This window comes from Cryptomeria japonica, chromosome 1 (assembly GCF_030272615.1).
Source record: "Cryptomeria japonica chromosome 1, Sugi_1.0, whole genome shotgun sequence".
NCBI classification, from domain to species: Eukaryota; Viridiplantae; Streptophyta; class Pinopsida; order Cupressales; family Cupressaceae; genus Cryptomeria; species Cryptomeria japonica.
Genome location: NC_081405.1, coordinates 590,602,036 through 590,620,775, shown reverse-complemented (window position 1 = coordinate 590,620,775; position 18,740 = coordinate 590,602,036). Strand labels below are relative to the sequence as shown.

General features: G+C 34.0%; 1 protein-coding gene across 1 annotated transcript; it reads right to left on the bottom strand.

Annotated features, from left to right (window-relative positions):
* Nucleotides 1–3,164: 3,164 nt before the first annotated feature.
* On the bottom strand, nucleotides 3,165–4,750 carry LOC131028720 (transcription factor WER-like). Its single transcript, XM_057959060.2, has 3 exons — nucleotides 4,508–4,750; nucleotides 4,115–4,244; nucleotides 3,165–3,962 (listed from the first exon to the last, which is right to left on the bottom strand). Exons 1-3 carry the CDS (start codon nucleotides 4,632–4,634, stop codon nucleotides 3,293–3,295), a joined length of 927 nt encoding a protein of 308 aa, XP_057815043.2. The 5' UTR covers nucleotides 4,635–4,750; the 3' UTR covers nucleotides 3,165–3,292.
* Nucleotides 4,751–18,740: the final 13,990 nt, after the last annotated feature.

Below are 18,740 nucleotides of genomic sequence, written 5' to 3'. Positions count from 1 at the left end.
GGAGATTGTTGGTTTTTGGCATTTCTGTTTTGGCACTTTGATGGTTTTTCCATCTTGTGTTGCCATCAATGCCAAAGGGGGAGATTTTTGGTATTTTGGTATGGTTTTGTCATTGATGTCAACACCTAATAAGACACTAGCACTTTGGAGATCCAGCAGCATTCAACGACAAGCAAGTAACTATTGCACAGTTACTGGTATATGGTTCACCGGCAGGATATAATGATCATCGACACTTGAAATGATATGGAAGACACTTGGTAATATCGAAGACATCGTGTGCACATCTTATCTTAATGAATTAATCATTGGTATATTCCTATTTGCATATTTTCTTTTACTGGCAAATAGGTCCAGGGTTATCTAGGGTTACACCAGTAGGTTTATCTTTTCTAGATCAGCATGGCATGCAATGGAAATGATTAATTATTGTTGTAAATGCATTAAGCCAACATGTTCAATCGGTTATTGCATCAGATATTATATTGTTTGTAAAATATTTTTATTGTAATATCTCTTAGAGCCGACCTACTAAAATTGGTCTTAGGTTATGGTATAAATGTAAGATCTTATTTGTAAGATCAGGTGTGGAATGTGAAAAAGAATTGTGTGAAGGTATATGTGAGATTAAGCAGTGCAATACACACAGACATCATTTGAAAGTGAAGCTAGGTTTTTGTGAAAGCATATCAGCATTACACCGATACTGAATCCAACATATGAAGATGCTATTTTGTGCAGTACATTCTTATTGGATTTAACCATCCAACTGTAGTCAGTGTGACTCCCATTTTGTGATTAAGCAGTGAGCTCTAGGTTGTTGGCCTTTCTGCATGTGCAAACCCCATTTATGTACACTTACTATCTGTAGTAGTATCATCTGATTGTGGGTAAGGTTTCCCATTGTGGTTTTTCCCCTTACAGGGTTTCCATGTACAAATATTGGTGTCATGTGTTGTGGATGACTTTGTGTTTATGTTTCATGCATTAATCTTTACTAGTATAGCAATTAACTGTTAAAACTATCTACCAGCATACTTAACTGGTTTACCGGTATTAAGCATTAAGTTGGTTAAGTTTTTTTTGGTTTGAATTTATTTGACAACTGATTCACCGCCCCCCCCTCTCAGTTGTCTCCAGGACCTAACAGTCTTATCTTGTTGTTACACTCCACATTTGGTGGGTCATCCACCTCTTGTGGAATATTATATTGTTTCTCCTACCTACCCCTTGTATTTCTTACCTACCCTTGTTTCTGATTGAGCCACATGTCATGATTGTGTGCTCACATATCCATATGGCCTTGCCTATATAAGAAGTCCACATTTTGTATTGGTTAATCTAGTTGATCATTTGTATATTTATGAGAGTATAGTTTGTTCTTGTCATTCTATTGTCTCTCTTTATGCTTTTCATTGTGCCCTTGATCTTGGCAAAATCTCACAAAACCAATAATTTTTGTGTTTGCACTTGAAGTGTCTAATATAATGTGTCTAACTTAGGATAAGGATGATATGTATTTAAAGAATGATCTACCTATATGTATCCTAATTGATATTAATATGTGTTTAGATTTAAAATTGTTAAATTTGAAGTAGTTATATGGGCCTACTAATAGATCATTCCAATCATGTATTGGCCTTTGTTGGTGTTCTCCCTAGTGTTGATCTTCTCATTTTGAGGAGAGGTTGTCAATGTAACTATGGATAGGGAGATAGTGGTCCATCCATTGGAATATTATAACTTTCTATAGTTATTTGTCCTTGATCTAGACAAAGGACCTATATAAACAAATTGTGATTTCCATAGATGTTGACTTTAATATTAGCCCACACATAGTAGGGAAAGACTTATTGGTTCATAGCGAGAACCTATTTCTTAATATTTATACAATGTATATTGAAGATGGACCTAATATGTTATAGCAATGGATCTTATTCTACCTTCAAATATAGACATTATAATTTTAGTACGAGTATTTAAAAATGTTTTGATTTTTTTGGGTAATTGATATCATCATGGTCTAGCAATAGATGGATTAACTATAATCAATTAAATAGACCACAAGAAGCCTTTGAAATATAGATGATCATACTAATTTTTGGATAAAGAATTTTAAATCATATGAACACATTTTGGAACAATTAGTTTTTCAACATTAGCAAATGGAATCATATCTAGATATAACAAAAAAAAGTTACTAGAGACAATGCACTTAAGCTTCAATACACATTCAAGTGAATTATTATTTATTTTATCTATATGAGTGAGATGACTTTGGGATCCATTTTCTTCTACTATTATCTTGCTACATTCATGAGTATTTAGCTACTTTGATTCAACTCCCTCATCAATCCTTTTCTCTTCTTGGACTTAATTTATCCTTCTTCTTTGCTAATTAGGTTATTACTCCCATAATATGATTATTTTTCTAATTGTAAATATTGTTGGATTCCTAATATAAACATTTAATACAGTACCATGACATCTATTTCTTAATAATTATAAAAAATATATATATTACAAAAATTTAATACATATTCAAAAAGAAAGAAAGAAAAACCCATAGCAAATCTCTCATATAACCACAAACCTGTAAATGTCTTCCCACGTTGATAGCATTGTCTTCTTGATATATCATCTATCTTCCTCTTCCTCTTCTTAAACATGCCCCTTACCTTCTTTTCATTTAATCATTCCCTTTTGTATTGTCCCTATTGTCCTACTCCCACATGCTTTGCTCTTTTTCTCTAAAGTATTTTGCTACTTGAAATAAAACTCTTCTATTGCCATAAATACCTTCCCTCGTTTATCTTTTCTCATAGAATATTCTCCTCTACTACCTTTCTTCTGCGTACATTCCTTTTTTATTTACCTTTTTCGGATAAAATATTCGTGTCTACAGTTCCAGTAACGTTCCAAGTGCTTATCACCTGCACAATATTCCTTTCATATTGAATGTGACAGTGATAAATTGGAAGAGTGATCGGTCACACGGTTTACATATTTATGAAAAGAAAATTATATACACTGAACAAATAGGCTGAGCAGCTTTAAAATCTGAAAACTAAGTCAGCAGTAAACTTTTGCAGAAGCGAATGAATACGTAAAAAACATTAAAAGGGTTTTTAAAAACAACCATATATTATTAAAACTTTGTGAAACAGTAAGCAATTATCCCTCAAAACAATACAAGCTCTTCAAATTTCTCTAGTAGCACCAGCTCATAGATAGCTGGATTCGCGCTGCATATGTACTAAACCATTATCTAAAGTGGTTAAAACTTAACTGTTCAAAAGAGAAGAGCATGTATTTCTGCTTGAGGGGAGGAATTGTTTGAAATCCCTTCTGCAGTATATGGGAACCATGGTTCGCTTGAAATCATATTAAAGGATATGTCGGGAGATAAGCAGTAAATATTAGGTGGGTAGATTAATCCCGATAATAACGAATATGAATTTGGAAGGAAATCCACTTGATAAATGTTGTTAGCATCATCGGTTACATCTGTGATTTGCTCCATACCGATTGAAGCATCTTGTACTAGAGGTTCATCATATCCATTAAACTGTTTGTCATTTGCACTTCCCCAGTTGGAAGAAAGATTCCATTGTATGTCCCAATCTCTTTCCACCATAAAGCTCTCAATTTCCTCATATGAAAAACTGGTCTGATCTTTGACAGTGCAAACAGAATAGCCTTCGGACTCTGCTGAACCCATGAGTTCATTTGTGGCTCTAATATTATCCACATCTGTCCTTCCTCTTTCTGCTTCACTGCCCACTTGTTCATTCTGATCAGACAAGAGCTGTAGATGTATATCTGCACCAACATGATGTTTATAGCCTTGTTTGGTGCATACGGGATCTTTTCTGCAGACTTTCTTGCTCAAATGTGTATTCCAATAGTTCTTGATTTCATTATCTGTTCGCCCAGGTATTCTTCCCGCAATCAACGACCACCTGCGTATAGTTACATGTGATTCAACAATGATTAGGTCTAAAATCCATACAAATAATCTTTCAGCTTGACTGGAAAATTTAATTCAATGGAACTATTAAAGTAGAACCACCGAAGGCAATAGCAACGAAGTAAATGAATCGAAATCTCACACCTATTCCCCAACAGTTTATGAAGTCTGATAATGAGTTCTTCTTCATCAGCGGATATATGACCTTTTTTGACACCGGGGCGGAGGTAGTTCATCCACCTGAGCCTGCAACTCTTTCCAGTTCGTTGCAAACCTGGACACAAAATGAAGTTAACAGTTCTTAAAAAATGCCAGCTAATTTGAAACACCCCATTATCTTTAACCACAAATCACTTAACAAAATTAGATCACGGATAGTAACCTGTGTGCTTGAATTTAATTCTTTAAATTATGAGGAATAGATTTTACCACTATGGTGCCTTATTGACCCACTAAACAAAAATTCGATAGCTTTGACAGTTGTCTTTGTACCACAGTGAGAAACATAAAATATCGGCCTTATAAAGTATGTCGTACCTGCTTTATCAGCAATAGAATTCCAGTGTCTTTCACCGTGAAGCTGTATTTGTTTTTTCAAAAGAAGATCTTCAGCAGCGGTCCAGGGGCCTCTTTTAAGACCAGTACTCGAGTTTGTTCGCCTCATAGTCCCTCTACAATTTTAAGCAAATGAAAATAAACGATCTTATTAATCTAAGCCTACAAGAAGATGCTAACTATCCAGCAAACTAAACTGAAGGATTGAAATCACTTGCAACTCCTTAACAAAGATATGCAAACATAATGCTGTTTTTCGCATAATGTGTTTCTCGAATTTATAACTTCATCTTTGAAGCCATGTGATAGAAATACATTGACCCTAAACTATTCAAGAGCTAAAACTTCACGTTTTCCTCGGTAAAGACATTTTCACTGTTGTCGTATATTCCTTCCAATAATGTAAGAAAGTTTTCAAGACGGGAATTATGATCAAAGTAGATTTCTTTTTGTTTGTGGCATCATTCAATACATCAACATTGATAAAGGGTCGAGTCTCGGCGGAGGACAAGACAGAGAAAAGTTGTTTGTCAGCATAATCAAATTGAAATTACAAGTAGGATGACCCACTGAAGTAAAACAAATCATGTTTCATAATGGCGATACTATTCTTCTAGGAGCTACAAATCTTTCCAAGATCACTGTTGACTCTTGGGTCGTTTTAAACTTATATTATCTAGGGTTGAGTAATGTTTTCTTGTGTCAGTAATAGCTTTTCAAATACAGTTTCATTCATTATTGTTTCCTGTCCTGATCCAGAAATATAGACGTCCATGATCGTTATAGCTTGTTATCGGAGGTCTGCTCAACGACCAGTCTGATAAGGCTTTAATTATTTCTCGCTCCATTCCGTCCATAGTTTTCATCCTTGTTCAATCATGTTAGTGGACATTGTTTTCTTGTATTAGGAAAAGCTGTAATTATTCTTCATATTTTAAGTGTATCTCATGTAATTTCTGAAGATCATAATTTAATTCTGCAGCGACCATTCGTTCCAAATTATAGCTCCTTTACCGAACCGAAAAAAAATAACGTTTTTCTTCTTTATTGATGATGATCTAACCTCGAACGTTACGGAAAGAAAAGATGCACTTATTGACTGTTATTATTACTTAGTTGAAGCTATTCGACAATTTAAAAAAAAAGCTAAAATGGGCTTTTCGTTAAATCAAATTTTAAGTGTACGTTTTATATTTGAAGCGTTTGAACCCAATCTGGCCACTTACAGAAAAAAATTGGTATAAAATAAAATTTGAATATCTTCTTTTCCAATCCTAGGAATGGTTATCCAAACCACGGACTATAATATTTCTTGCTTCTAATTAAGATTCCTATCTAGTTTGAATTCTTTAGGTTAATTTTGTGATATTAGCATTATGAAGTTAGATTTCCTCTTACTTGGGTATTGTGGTTTTTGTTCAGCATAAAAGATTTAGTTCTATTTGATGTTAGCATTGCTTCCATGTCGAGGTCGATTTGTGCATTGACATTAAAAAATTATTGATATGCAAATTAAGAAAATAGGTTATGCTTAGTGTCTTGTTTACCTAAATTTATTGAACATCTATTATCAGTAGCAATCCCCCTAACAATAAGATTCAAGATTCTCCTTTGGGTTCTTCTCTTTCATAACCTTCCACACCACCAACCTTTGGGTTAATACCACCTACAAAAGGGGATGAAGGTTCGTCTATAAGTTTGTCAATTTCAAATGCAAGAGATCTAGAAACAACAACTCCACCCTATACCTTCATACCTTCTTCTACCCATTGGATTAAAGTTATTAATATGGCTTCAAAACTTCCTTAGCCAAAGAATGTTTTTCATTACAACTCTAGGCAGACCTCTAGTGAAATGATATATTTGTGAGATCTATTATAAAATTATCCATTGTCTCAACCAATAGAAACCTCTACCTAACATGCTTTGCCTCCTCTAGGTGAACTATAGTGGTTCTTTAGCCAATAAGAAGGATAGAAGATGGATAACATTTTTTCTATCTAAGAAACAACTATGATGGATTAACTTCAAAATACAACTATTTTATTCAAGAAATCCTATCTTTTAGATTATTTATTCTCCTCTTAGTGAGATAGATAACAAGGAGATGCGTCTTGATACTTGAATATAAATGTTATGTCCTAAAATGTTGAAGGTTTGATGAACCTCTTAATAAAGTAGTGAATTCATGATGCTCAAATCTAGTTTCTAGGTTGAGACATTCTCTTTTTGCAAGAAATTATTTTATTATGTTTTTTCCACTTCTTCTCATTATTTTTATTAACCATGAAGCAATTCATAGTTTCACCACCTTTCTCTCACTTATGTGGCATCGACAATAACTTGCTCAGAGAGCTGACCCCACCAACCAATGATGATAGGCTCTTTTAAATATTAATAATTATTATGTGTGGTTATTAATATTTATTCTTCAAATGATACTCTTTGAAAGATATACTATTTGCTAATAAGTTATTTATTCATTATCACCTATGGCTTGGGTTATATATAGGGATTTTAACTATGATGAATGTGGGGCACACCTTATATATATATATATATATATATATATATATAGAGAGAGAGAGAGAGAGAGAGAGAGAGAGAGAGAGAGAGAGAGAGAGAGAGAGAGAGAGAGAGAGAGAGAGAGAGAGAGAGAGAGAGAGAGAGGCATGATATTTTATGTTTTTGGTTCCAATAATAACCACCATGAAGATCATACAACATTGTACACTTCGATTAATTTATGGTCTAGGCCTAATACAATGTTCAAATTCTTAAATAATGCCATATTATTGTCCCAGTGTTTCTTTTCTTTTGTAAGCTATTATTCATTGGAAACAAAGTCTCTTTTTGGGATTGTCCTTCCTAATAAATTTTCAATATAATTTTATATTTAGTGGAATCTTACCAAACCCATAGCTATGAGGACTTATTTTTCCTCAATATTTTTACACTCTATCACAAACTCGTCTTATTGCATATTCTATGTTTACAATTGAGTTCTATGTACCATGCATGGAGATAAATAGATAGATTGGTGGAGAGATACCAAAATTATACTATATTTTTCCTCCAAATATATTATCATTAGTTGGTGTGCTTTAATCATTGTTCATATGAGGCCACCACCTCAAATACATGTCAAGCCACCATTTCTCTAGAGGCATACCAATTATCTTGTACCACTCAATTTTGAGTGGCTACAACTCTCTAATATAAATACTTTTTTGATGTTCACATAATGAGAAGAGATGAAATTTGATCCCAAATTGAGTAGCTCAAGGTAGGAGATATGGTCTCCAAAGAATTAATTTAGGCCTTACATGTTTTTCATTCCTCACGAGGACTAATCAAATTTTGGAGGGCTAGTGGGGTCTAAAAGAGATCCTCAAAATTATCGATACTTTTTAATACACTATGAGTTACTTTTTTCTACCTAGGAGTACACTCTAGACTAGTCTTCTATTTTGTATGAATATCTTATGAGTTACTTTTTAATGTATTGATAATTTGTTGTGAAATATGTTTCAATATATTCTTGACCAAAGATGATCTTTGGGAATTATTTTTTTCCATTACTAATGGCATGGCCTTAAGTATTAATAGTTTTTCTTGAAAATTTTATAAATTATTTGAGGATATTATGGGAAACAACATTAACAATGAAGCCTTTCATTTCATGTGTCTCTAGGAGATTTAGTTAATAAGGGAGACAATATATTCATACTTAATGTTGATGACATGGAATAAATTTTTAATTAAAGGCCTATCACCATTTTGAATATTTCTTATTAAAGTATTTACAAATATTTGGCTCTTAAACATCAACCTATTCTTTTATTATTGATTCATACTGAGAAAACTATCTTTATCAAATACATATTTATACTAAATTTTATCATTGTTACTTGGAAAGGTATGGAATGTGCTAAAAAGTCATAGTAGCATTCCCTTTATATTAAGATTGAATTTATGAAGCTTGTGATGATATTTTAGGGTTATTTAACTTTTATCTAATCTAAGCACTTTAATTTGAACATTTTTCATCAAATCTACTTAAAGTATATTAATAGACATCTCAACTTTTATCACAGTTAATGAATAATAGTCACAACCTTTTGGATCTTCCATTGTATTCATGAAGATTTTTCTCTTTATCTATCTCTCTATGCTCTTGCTACTTAATGTTTTGGCTACATTTTAGTCCATGACGTTTGTAACTCCCTAATCAAATTATTTTATCTTCATAGTTCTCATAGACAACTAGTTCTAATTAGATAGAGCAGTAGAGGACCCAAACCCTTACATAACAACTAAATGGTAGAAGAAAAGTGTTTCATGAGGTTTGAGAAAACCTAGCATTAAGGAGAAGAAACCACAATAAAAAATAGAACTAGATGGAAATAAAATAGAAAATAGCATTAGATAGGAACCCACTAAAACTAAAAAAAACCCCCCAAGACAGACAAACACGTCATCTACAAACTAGTTTTAACATATTCTCAGTTCTAGCTAATCTCCTTCAGTTTCTCTGAAATGGAGAGTCTCTTGATTTTATCCTTTGAAAGACTAATAGTTAACATTAATAGTTTTACTACACAACTCTAAGGTAACACTAGAAATAGAAACCTCTGAGGACCTCTTCCTCTTGGTGTGTCTTTATTCAATCTCTTCTTGGATGATCCGCATGGAAGTCAATGTCTTGCTCACCATATACCTACTAAAAGTCATAATATCTTATAAACTTATGTTAATCACATCTTGATTATCCTAGATAGCAAAGATAACCCTCACCATATTCTTCCTTTCTTCCTCCAAGGCCACCTTAGCGTTTAAGGCCATAACCTCTACACCTAGAGTATCCCATCTATTTAGTCTCTCTTCCAAATCATTAGCAGCAACCCAAACTCTATCATCCTTATCCTTCAAGGTCCAATCCCCAACCCTCACATCTGCCTCAACTAGAGCCCCTAATCTATTAGTTTTCCTTTTAGCAGTGTGAAGCTGGGCCAAAAGCCATCTAGTAATCTCATTCTACTTGTTGTAGGTGATTCACATTTATTTTCCACCTCCACCAAACGTAGCTCACTAGGGGAAGAAACAAGGGAGGGGGGATGCAAAGGTCAATAATGAAGGATTAGGGGCAAATCTTGATGGATCAAGGAAGGAGTATTCTAGGTTCCATTTAGAGATACCACAGAGATGACCTCCTTCTTCACAAGACCTACAACATTATTTTCATTCTAGGGTTGAACATGAGATTCAATGTTTTTCATTTTGGTAGTAAGTTGGGGATTGGCACGGGTATCCAACAGCTTATAAGGGGGAGTAGCCATAGCAATGTTCAAGGCACCTCTAGATTTAGTCTTCGAGAAATTTGATAACTACACAAATAGGATAGGATTTAAATGAGGGCCAATAGGGTTCAGTTGAGTGCCACTATCAAGAGATGAAGATAAATGATAATTATAAATTCTAAGGATTAATCCTTGGTGAAGGGGCAACACATCCTTTGACTTAGCCACAACAATTAATAGAGACAGAGAAGAGAAAATCTAGAACAAGAATTTAATCTTAACATCATGACTAAAATGATTCAACATGAGAAAAATTTCAGAATGGAACCTTTTGCACCTATCATTTAGAATAACATATTTCATCATGACGAGAAAAAAATCTTTTCATTCACCTAAGAGGTCTTCTTCATTGAAACCACTTTACAACTGAGAGATTCTCTCATCATAGATGAAAACCTTCTCAAATTCCTTATAATTCCCTTAGAATTTTTTAGGGATTGTCATAGCTTCAACCAAGAGCCCAGTAGTAACTACAATGACCTCCATAGAAATAGTAAAAGCTACCCCTTCAATACAAACCCTACCCTCATTCCAAAAATGGGAAAATTGAGCAGAGACAAGAGTCATTGCCTGTCATTCCCTCAATGTGGGCCCTCTCCATAATAGGCTAATGAATCTCATTTCTTTTAAGGGACTTGAAATTATTAATATCCTAAATCAAATCTCCCCCCATGGTAGGCCAGAACCTATAAAAACTAGATAACTTGAAAGTGACTTAAATAGAATAATTCGAGCCTAAAAGAAAAAAAAGGATAAACAATAGAGAATTTTAAAATAGAAGTCCTATTCCATAAATTAATAGTAATATTTGTTGGCAATAGTCAGTATGTGTTGGCATTGATGCCAACAGTGTATCCCGGTTGGATATGGTTCTTTCCCGGTTGGACTTGGTTTTGGTGGATTTTGATCCGGTATGATCAGATCCCTGGATTCGGTTTTGGATGGTTATTCAGGATGGTTACATGCCTGTCATATTCATTTGGTTCTTGATTTGGTGCTCTGGAATCTATCTCCTATGTTATGGATTACTAGTTGGTATTTCCTGGTACCAATTGGCTTTACCGGTTGGTGATATTTGATGATTTGGTTAAGTGATTTGGTCAAGCTTACTGTATTGGTTCCTAACGTGTTGAAGGTGCTTCTTTATCATGTCCTAATTTTTTGGTGGCTTTGCATTGGCTGGTGTGATGATTTGATGGTCCTATTTGGATCCGGTTGATTATTCTGTGTTATTGCACTAAGGGTTTCTACCGGTTGGTGAAACATGTTGGAGATTGGTCTTAGCATGATTTTCGGTAGATATAATTATTTGGGAATTTAAATTAGGTACATGCTATGTAATGTAAATTATAATATTGGTCCGATGGTATAGTGTGATGTGATTTTTGTAATTATAGGCTTATGGGTTTAGGGTTTAGCTGACCTTGTTATTATAGTTGATGATTGTGTTTATAAGTGACTTATTTATGTAATTTGGTATGGTATGGTTATGTCTACATTATCAGAGAGAGGTTTATGTGTGAATAAGTTTAGATCATTCAATGAAGGTTGTGAAGGATTTGGTGTTCCAAGACAAACATCAATGCTTAACTAGAACTGTATCAAGCATTAGGAGATGCTACTTTCACAGTTCATTTTTCTCTAGATTGTAGTTTGATGTTTATGTAAGTCAGTGACACTTATTTTTGCGATGAGCAGTGAGCTCTAGGAGGTTGCCCTAATTGGAAGTGCAATCCCCATTGTAATTATTTCACATACTATTGCAGAAGTATTATCTAACTTTGGGTAATGTTTACCACCATGGTTTTTCCCTTTACCATGTTTTCCATGTCAAAAATATTGGTGTTGTGTGATCTATGGTTTCATGTTTTATCTTTCACTATGTTGTTCTTATCTTGCTCTGGTAAAAGTTTTATAATTTTATTTAACTATTAAACTTATGGAAAACTGATTCTCCCCCACCCTCTCATTTGTCCTCTGGTATCAGAATATTCTAACAATTGGTATCAGAGAAAGGTTCTCTCTGCAAAAGCTTAACTTCTTAAGGACATCCAGTGGCAACTTTTACATTTAATCCCTACAGCAAGAGAGTCCCAGATTTGATGGTACAAATTACAAATTATGGAAGGAACGAATGAAGATTCATCTAAGATGTCCTTGAGTTGAAGCTTGGGAGATAGTAGAGAAAGGGTTTACACCTCATGATCCTAATTCTTGAACACTGACACCTAATGATGAGTAGAAAAGAGATGATAATGACGTTAGAGAGAAAGAAGCTTTGTTAAGTGCCCTATCAGATGAGAAGCTATTAAATGTCATAGAACTAGAAAATTCAAAGCAAATCTGGTTGAAGCTTGAAACTCTTTATGAATGTGACTAAGTAGTAAAGATTGCAAACTTGAAGGTTACTGGGTGAGATATGAAACATCAAAGATGGAAGAAGATGAAAAGATAAGTTCTTTCATGGATAGAGTGAATGAGATTGTCATGGGAATCAAATGTTGTGATGGAAATGTCATTGAGGATGAGGTTGTGTCAAATATTTTGAGAGTTCTACCTCTGACTTACAAAATGAAGGCTACTACAATTAATGAACTTTGAACAATGTCAAGTACCCCTACTACCAGAGATAAATTACTTGGGAAGTTGACTACTTTTGAACATGAGGAACTTGGAGATCAGAGTGCTACTAAAACTGAGAGTACATTTAAAGCATCTACCACTGGTAAGCTAGACTGGAAAGAGTTATATGCTAAATATTTGGAAGACATTGAGAGAGAAGACAAAGAGCTTGAAGAGTTGGAAGCCCTAATTGCTAGAAGAATCCCTAAAGGACCTACTGGACGTAAGTATTTAGGAAAATTTCCTTTTAAATGTTCTCCATGCAATAAGATTGGTCATTTTTCTTCTAGATGTCCTGAAAGAGCTGCTAGAAATCAAGAAAGATTCATGAGAAGTTATAAGCCTAATCTAAAATATAAGAGAAGACCTAGATTTAGAAGGAATAAGGATAAATAATGTTACTATGTTGGAGATGATAATATTGGTATTACTGATGATGATGATGATGATGAGCCTATAAGTGGATCTGGTAATGGAAGCTCTGGTAAGGATTGGGTCTTTATTACTATTAAGGATGATTCTATGGAACTTGTCATTGATACAACTCATATTGAGGAGAAGGCTCTAGCTTCTAAAATTGAAGAGAAGGATGAATGGGTTATCGATAGTGGTTGCTCACATCACATGACTAGAGACAAGAGAAAATTCCTGACTTTGCAAGAATTTGATGGTGGACTAGTCAGATTTGGAGACAACAAGGCATGCGGGATCAAAGGCAAAGGAACTATATCCTTGGATGGTAGGACTAATACTGAAAATGTTTATTATGTTGAAGGTTTGAAGCATAATATTTTGAGTGTAGGTCAGATGGTGGATAGAGTATTTTATTTACAATTCAAATATGAAAAATGTAAGATTATCAATAGATCTGGTTTCGAAATTACATCTAGAACTCTGACCAAAGGAAACATATTTCATTTGAACTCCAGTGAGAAGGCTTTCTTGATTTCTCAAACTAATGAAAGTTGGCTATGGCATAGGAGGATGTGTCACACGAATTTTGATTACATAGTGAAGATCAGTTCAACTCAAGTTGTCAGAGATTTGCCCAAGATTATCAAGCCTCATAATCCGATATGTAGAGAATGTCAAATGGGTAAGCAAGTTAGAACTTCTTTTAGAAGCATACATGATAAATATAATGAAACTCTTCATACTAATCTACGTGAACCATCAAGGACTAAAATTTTTAAAAGTGATAGATACTTTATGTTTCTTATTGATGATTATTCCAAAATGATGTGGGTTGCATTTTTGAAAGAAAAATCAAAAGCTCTTGAGAAATTCAAATTTTTTAAAGCTATGGTTGAGATAGAAACAAGATTGAAGATAAAATATATAAGATCAGATCAAGGTGGTGTATTTACATCTGGTGAGTTTAACAACTTTTGTGAGAAGCATGGAATCAGAAGATAATTTCCTGCACCTAGAACTCCACAACAGAATGGAAAAGTGGTAAGGAAGAACAAAACTATCTTAGATGTTGCAAGGTCAATGATGATGGAAGCCAAATTGCTTGATATCTATTGGAGAGAAGCTGTCAATACTGTGGTATACACTTTCAACAAAGTACACATAAAAGGTGATACTGGTAAGACTCCTTATGAATTATGGTTTGGTCATACTCCTACTATTAGATATTTCATAATTTTTGGAAGTTAATGCTATATTAGAAGAGATTATGCATTAGGGAAATTTGATCCTAGAAGTGATGAAGGAATATTTTTCGATTATTCTACTAAGAGTAAATCATATAGATGTTATAGCAAAAGACTGAAAAGGATAATGGAAAGAATAAATGTCAAGGTGGATGAGAAAGGTAACAATCAGATCAGATCATATGACTATGGACCGGAAGATGAATTTCTCATATTAGAATTGGTAGTACAAGAATCAGTTTAGAGAATTGATCCAGTTGCTCCGGTAACATCAGAAAATCCCATAGTAACTATTCATGAACATAAAGAGTCAGAAAGTCAAGATAATACAAAGCCTCCCAGGTATGTGAAGCTCAGTCATTCTAAAGATCAGATCATTGGAGATAGGAGGAAAGGTGTGATGACAAGAAGAAGGTTAGTTGTTGAAGAGGCATGTTTCATTTATCTAATTGAACCAGAATCTTTAATTGAAGCAAGTAGAGATGAGAATTGGATGAGAGCTATGGAAGAGGAATTGAATCAGATAGAAAAGAATAAAACATGGGAATTGGTTCCTAGGCCTAAAGATAAAAATGTTATTGGAACTAAATGGGTTTTCAGGAATAAATTGAATGAGGAAGGTCAGGTTGTAAGAAACAAGGCTAAACTAGTTTGCAAAGGATATTCGCAAGAGGAAGGAGTTGATTATGATGAGATTTATTCTTTGGTTGCAAGAATTGAAGTGGTAAGACTATTTCTTGCCTATGCTGCACACAAGAACTACAAGGTATAGTACATGGATGTTAAATGTGAATTTTTGAATGGAGATCTTGAGAAGGAAGTATACATTAAGCAGCATGATGGATTTTCTTTATCAGAGGACAAGGACATGGTATGCAAATTGAAGAAAGCTTTATATGGATTTAAAAAAGGCCCTAGAGCATGGTATGCTAGATTAGATAAATATCTTTCAAAGGTCAGTTTTAGCAAAGGTAATGCTAATAGTAACATATTATAAGATTGAGCATGATGACATATTAATCATTGAATTTTTTTGTTGATGATATCATTTTTGGAGGAGAAGAAAATTTATGCATGAAATTTGTTAATGCTGTGAAGAATAAATTTGGAATTTCTATGATTGGAGAGATAAAATTTCTCTTAGGTTTTTAGATTACTCAGGCTGATAAAGGTATTTTCATTTGTCAAACTAAGTATGTGAAGGAATTGTTAAAGAAATTTGGTCTTGAAAATTCAAAACCTGTTGGTACTCCTATGATAACTGGTTGCAAATTGACTAAGGAAGATGAATCCCCTAGAGTGAACCCATCTAGATACAAATCAATGATTGGTGGATTGTGATACTTACCTTAGACCAAACCTGATATAATGAATGTTGTCTACATTGCTTGTAGATTTCAGTCTGATCTGAGAGGAAGTCATTATATTTTTGTTAAAAGAATATTCTGATATTTGGCAGAAACAACAAAGTATGGGTTATGGTATCCAAAGGATGATGATTTTAGATTATGTGCCTATACAGACTCTAATTGGGAAGGAGATGTGGATGACTGGAAGAGCACTACAGGTGGTGCATTCTTTCTTGGGAAGAAAGTGGTCTCATGTCTTAGCAAGAAATAATCATGCACTTTATTATCTACTGTTGAAGCCAAATATGTAGCTGTTGCAACTAATTATACTCAAATTTTATGGATGAAGCAGATGTTGAAGGATATAAGGGTAAGTTATGATGAGTCTATTGTTATGCATTGTAATAATACTATTGCTATTGATATGTCAAAGAATCCGGTATTCCATTCCAAGTCAAAACACATTTATATAAGGTATAATTTCTTGAAGTAAAAGGTTGAAGCAAAATAAGTCAGAGTGGTTTATGTGCCTACTAAGGAACAAATTGCAAATATTATAACTAGACCATTTCCTAAAGATACATTTGAATATCTCAGAGATCAGTTGGGGATCACAACCCTTTCAACAGAGACTTAGAGATGCAAGGATGCATCAATCTAGTGAGCTTATCAAACATATATTCTGATCTGGTTTGATGTGATGCTGCTACTGCTCAGGGGGAGTAGTCAGGTGTCTGGTTCAGTAGTTTGTTTTGCCATCAACCCTTTGTCATTCATGTCAAAGGGGGAGATAGTATTCATGTGAAAAAATGATAATCTTAGGGGGAGATATATTTTGTTGGTTTCTTATTCTTGGGGGTTATTGTTGGCATTCCTTAGCACTTTGATGTTTTTCACATTCAGTGTTGCCATCAATGCCAAAGGGGAAGATTGTTGGCAATAGTGACTATGTATTGTCATTGGTGTCAACACCGTATCCTAGTTGGATATGGTTCTTTCTTGGTTGGTTACTGCTATCCCGATTGGTTCTTGGTCCCAGTTGGACTTGGTTTTGGCTGATTCTGATCCGGTATGATCAGATCCTTAGATTTGATTTTGGATGGTTATTCAAGATGGTTACATTCTTGACATATTTAGTTGGTTTATGATTTGGTTCTCTGAAAGACATCGCTTATGTTCTATATTACCGGTTGTTATTTTCTGGTACCGGTTGGCTTTATCGGTTGGTGATATTTGATGATTTGGTTAAGTGATTTGGTCTGGCTTGTTGTATTGGTTCCTAACATGCTAAAGGTTCTTCTTGATCATGTCCTAATTGTTTGGTGGCTTCGCATTGGTTGGCATGATGATTTGGTGGTCATATTTGGATTTGGTTGATTATTCTATGTTATTGCACTAAGCATTTCTATAAGTTGGTGAAACGTGTTGGAGATTGGTCTTAGCATGATTTCTAGTGGATACAATTGTTTGGAATTTGAATTAGGTCCATCCTATGTAATGTAAATTATAATATTGGTCTGGCGGTACCATGTGATGTAATTTTTGTAATTATAGGTTTATGGGTTGACTTGTTATCAAGGTTAATGATCTAAATTTATAGGTGACATATTTATGTAATTTGGTATGGTATGGTTGTGTTTGCATTATCAAATAGAGGTTTATGTGTGAACAAGGTTAGATCATTCAACGAAGGTTGTGAAGATTTGGTGTCACAGGGAAGATATTCATGCTTAACTGAAACTATATCAAGAATTAGGAGATGCTACTTTCATAGTTCATTTTCTCCAGATTGTAGTCTGATATTTATGTAAGTTAGTGAGACTTTTTTTTGTGATGAGCAGTGATCTCTATGTGGTTGGCCTGATAGCAAGTGCAATCTCCATTGTAATTATTTCACATAATGCTATAGAAGTATTATTTGATTGTGGGTAAGGTTTTCCACTGTGGTTTTTCCTTTTATTAGGTTTTCCATGTCAAAAACATTGGTGTTGTGTGATATGTGCTTTCATGTTTTATCTTTCACTGTGTTGTTCTTATCTTTCTCTAGTAAAAGGTTTGTGGAAAACTACTTCACCCCCACTCCCCTCCCTCTCAGTTTTCCTCCGATATTAGAACATTTTAATAATATTTCCCATCATGTAATCATGACAATAAGTGCTTTAAAAGACCATAATTAACATAGAAACCCACAAATCTTCTCCTACCTCTTTTCCAATGCAAATCTTCTCCTACCTCTTTTCCAATGCAAATATTCTCCCAAACAACAAGGGATATATGATTTTCTATTCTTAGCCTAACTGAAAGAATTTCTTCTATGAATTTGATCATGTAGGTCCCTCATCATAAGTATACCTAGTACACCATCTCTCCTCAACATGATAAAAACCCAAAAAATTGAGTAAGCCTAACTACCAATCTAAATCTACATCAATACTAAAAGGGCTTTGGTATAGCCAACCCACATACACATCATCTATGCAAGTTGTAAGTGTAGACTACGTACAACACTACACAACTTGTGGATCCAACAATGGATCATATAAATCCAACCAAATACTAATAACCATGTTGAAAATGAGAGTAATTTCAGATCTACATTTGAGTATATAATGAATCAAATATCAAATCACCAATATTCAACTTTCCATAAACTAAAGAACCATCATACTCAAAATACTTGAATACTATAAAAACCAACTCTAAAAATTCTTTCTCTTAACTACTCAAATTCAAATTGTTTGTACAAGTTACAACCTCTCCAAGTCAAAAGGGAACATGCGACTTCCAACACACATTTCATTCTCAATAAGGAAAAATCAAGAAAAAAAATCATAGCTCTATGTAATCAAAAATAAATTTCAAACAAGTATTAGAAGTAAAAAAAAATGACATCGTATACCCAAATTATTCTTAATTAAACAAAAAATACCAATCTCCTACAAAAACAAGGTTTGGTGGTCCTTTGGTGGCAACTATGTGGTGCCCAAGTGGCCCCACTCATAATGATGTCACATGTGTGATAGTTGAGTGGAACACTAGCTAAGAAAGAGTGACACAACTATGAAAACCATACCTAACTTAGAAATTAAATCAATATTAACTTTAATATTGGGCGACAATTTTTTAGAATTTTTTTAAAAAAATTTATGAGCATCAAAGCTCTAGCTAATGGTTGATAGAAAACTTCGGGGCCATGATGGCAAGGGGTTAAGCCCCTATTGATGAT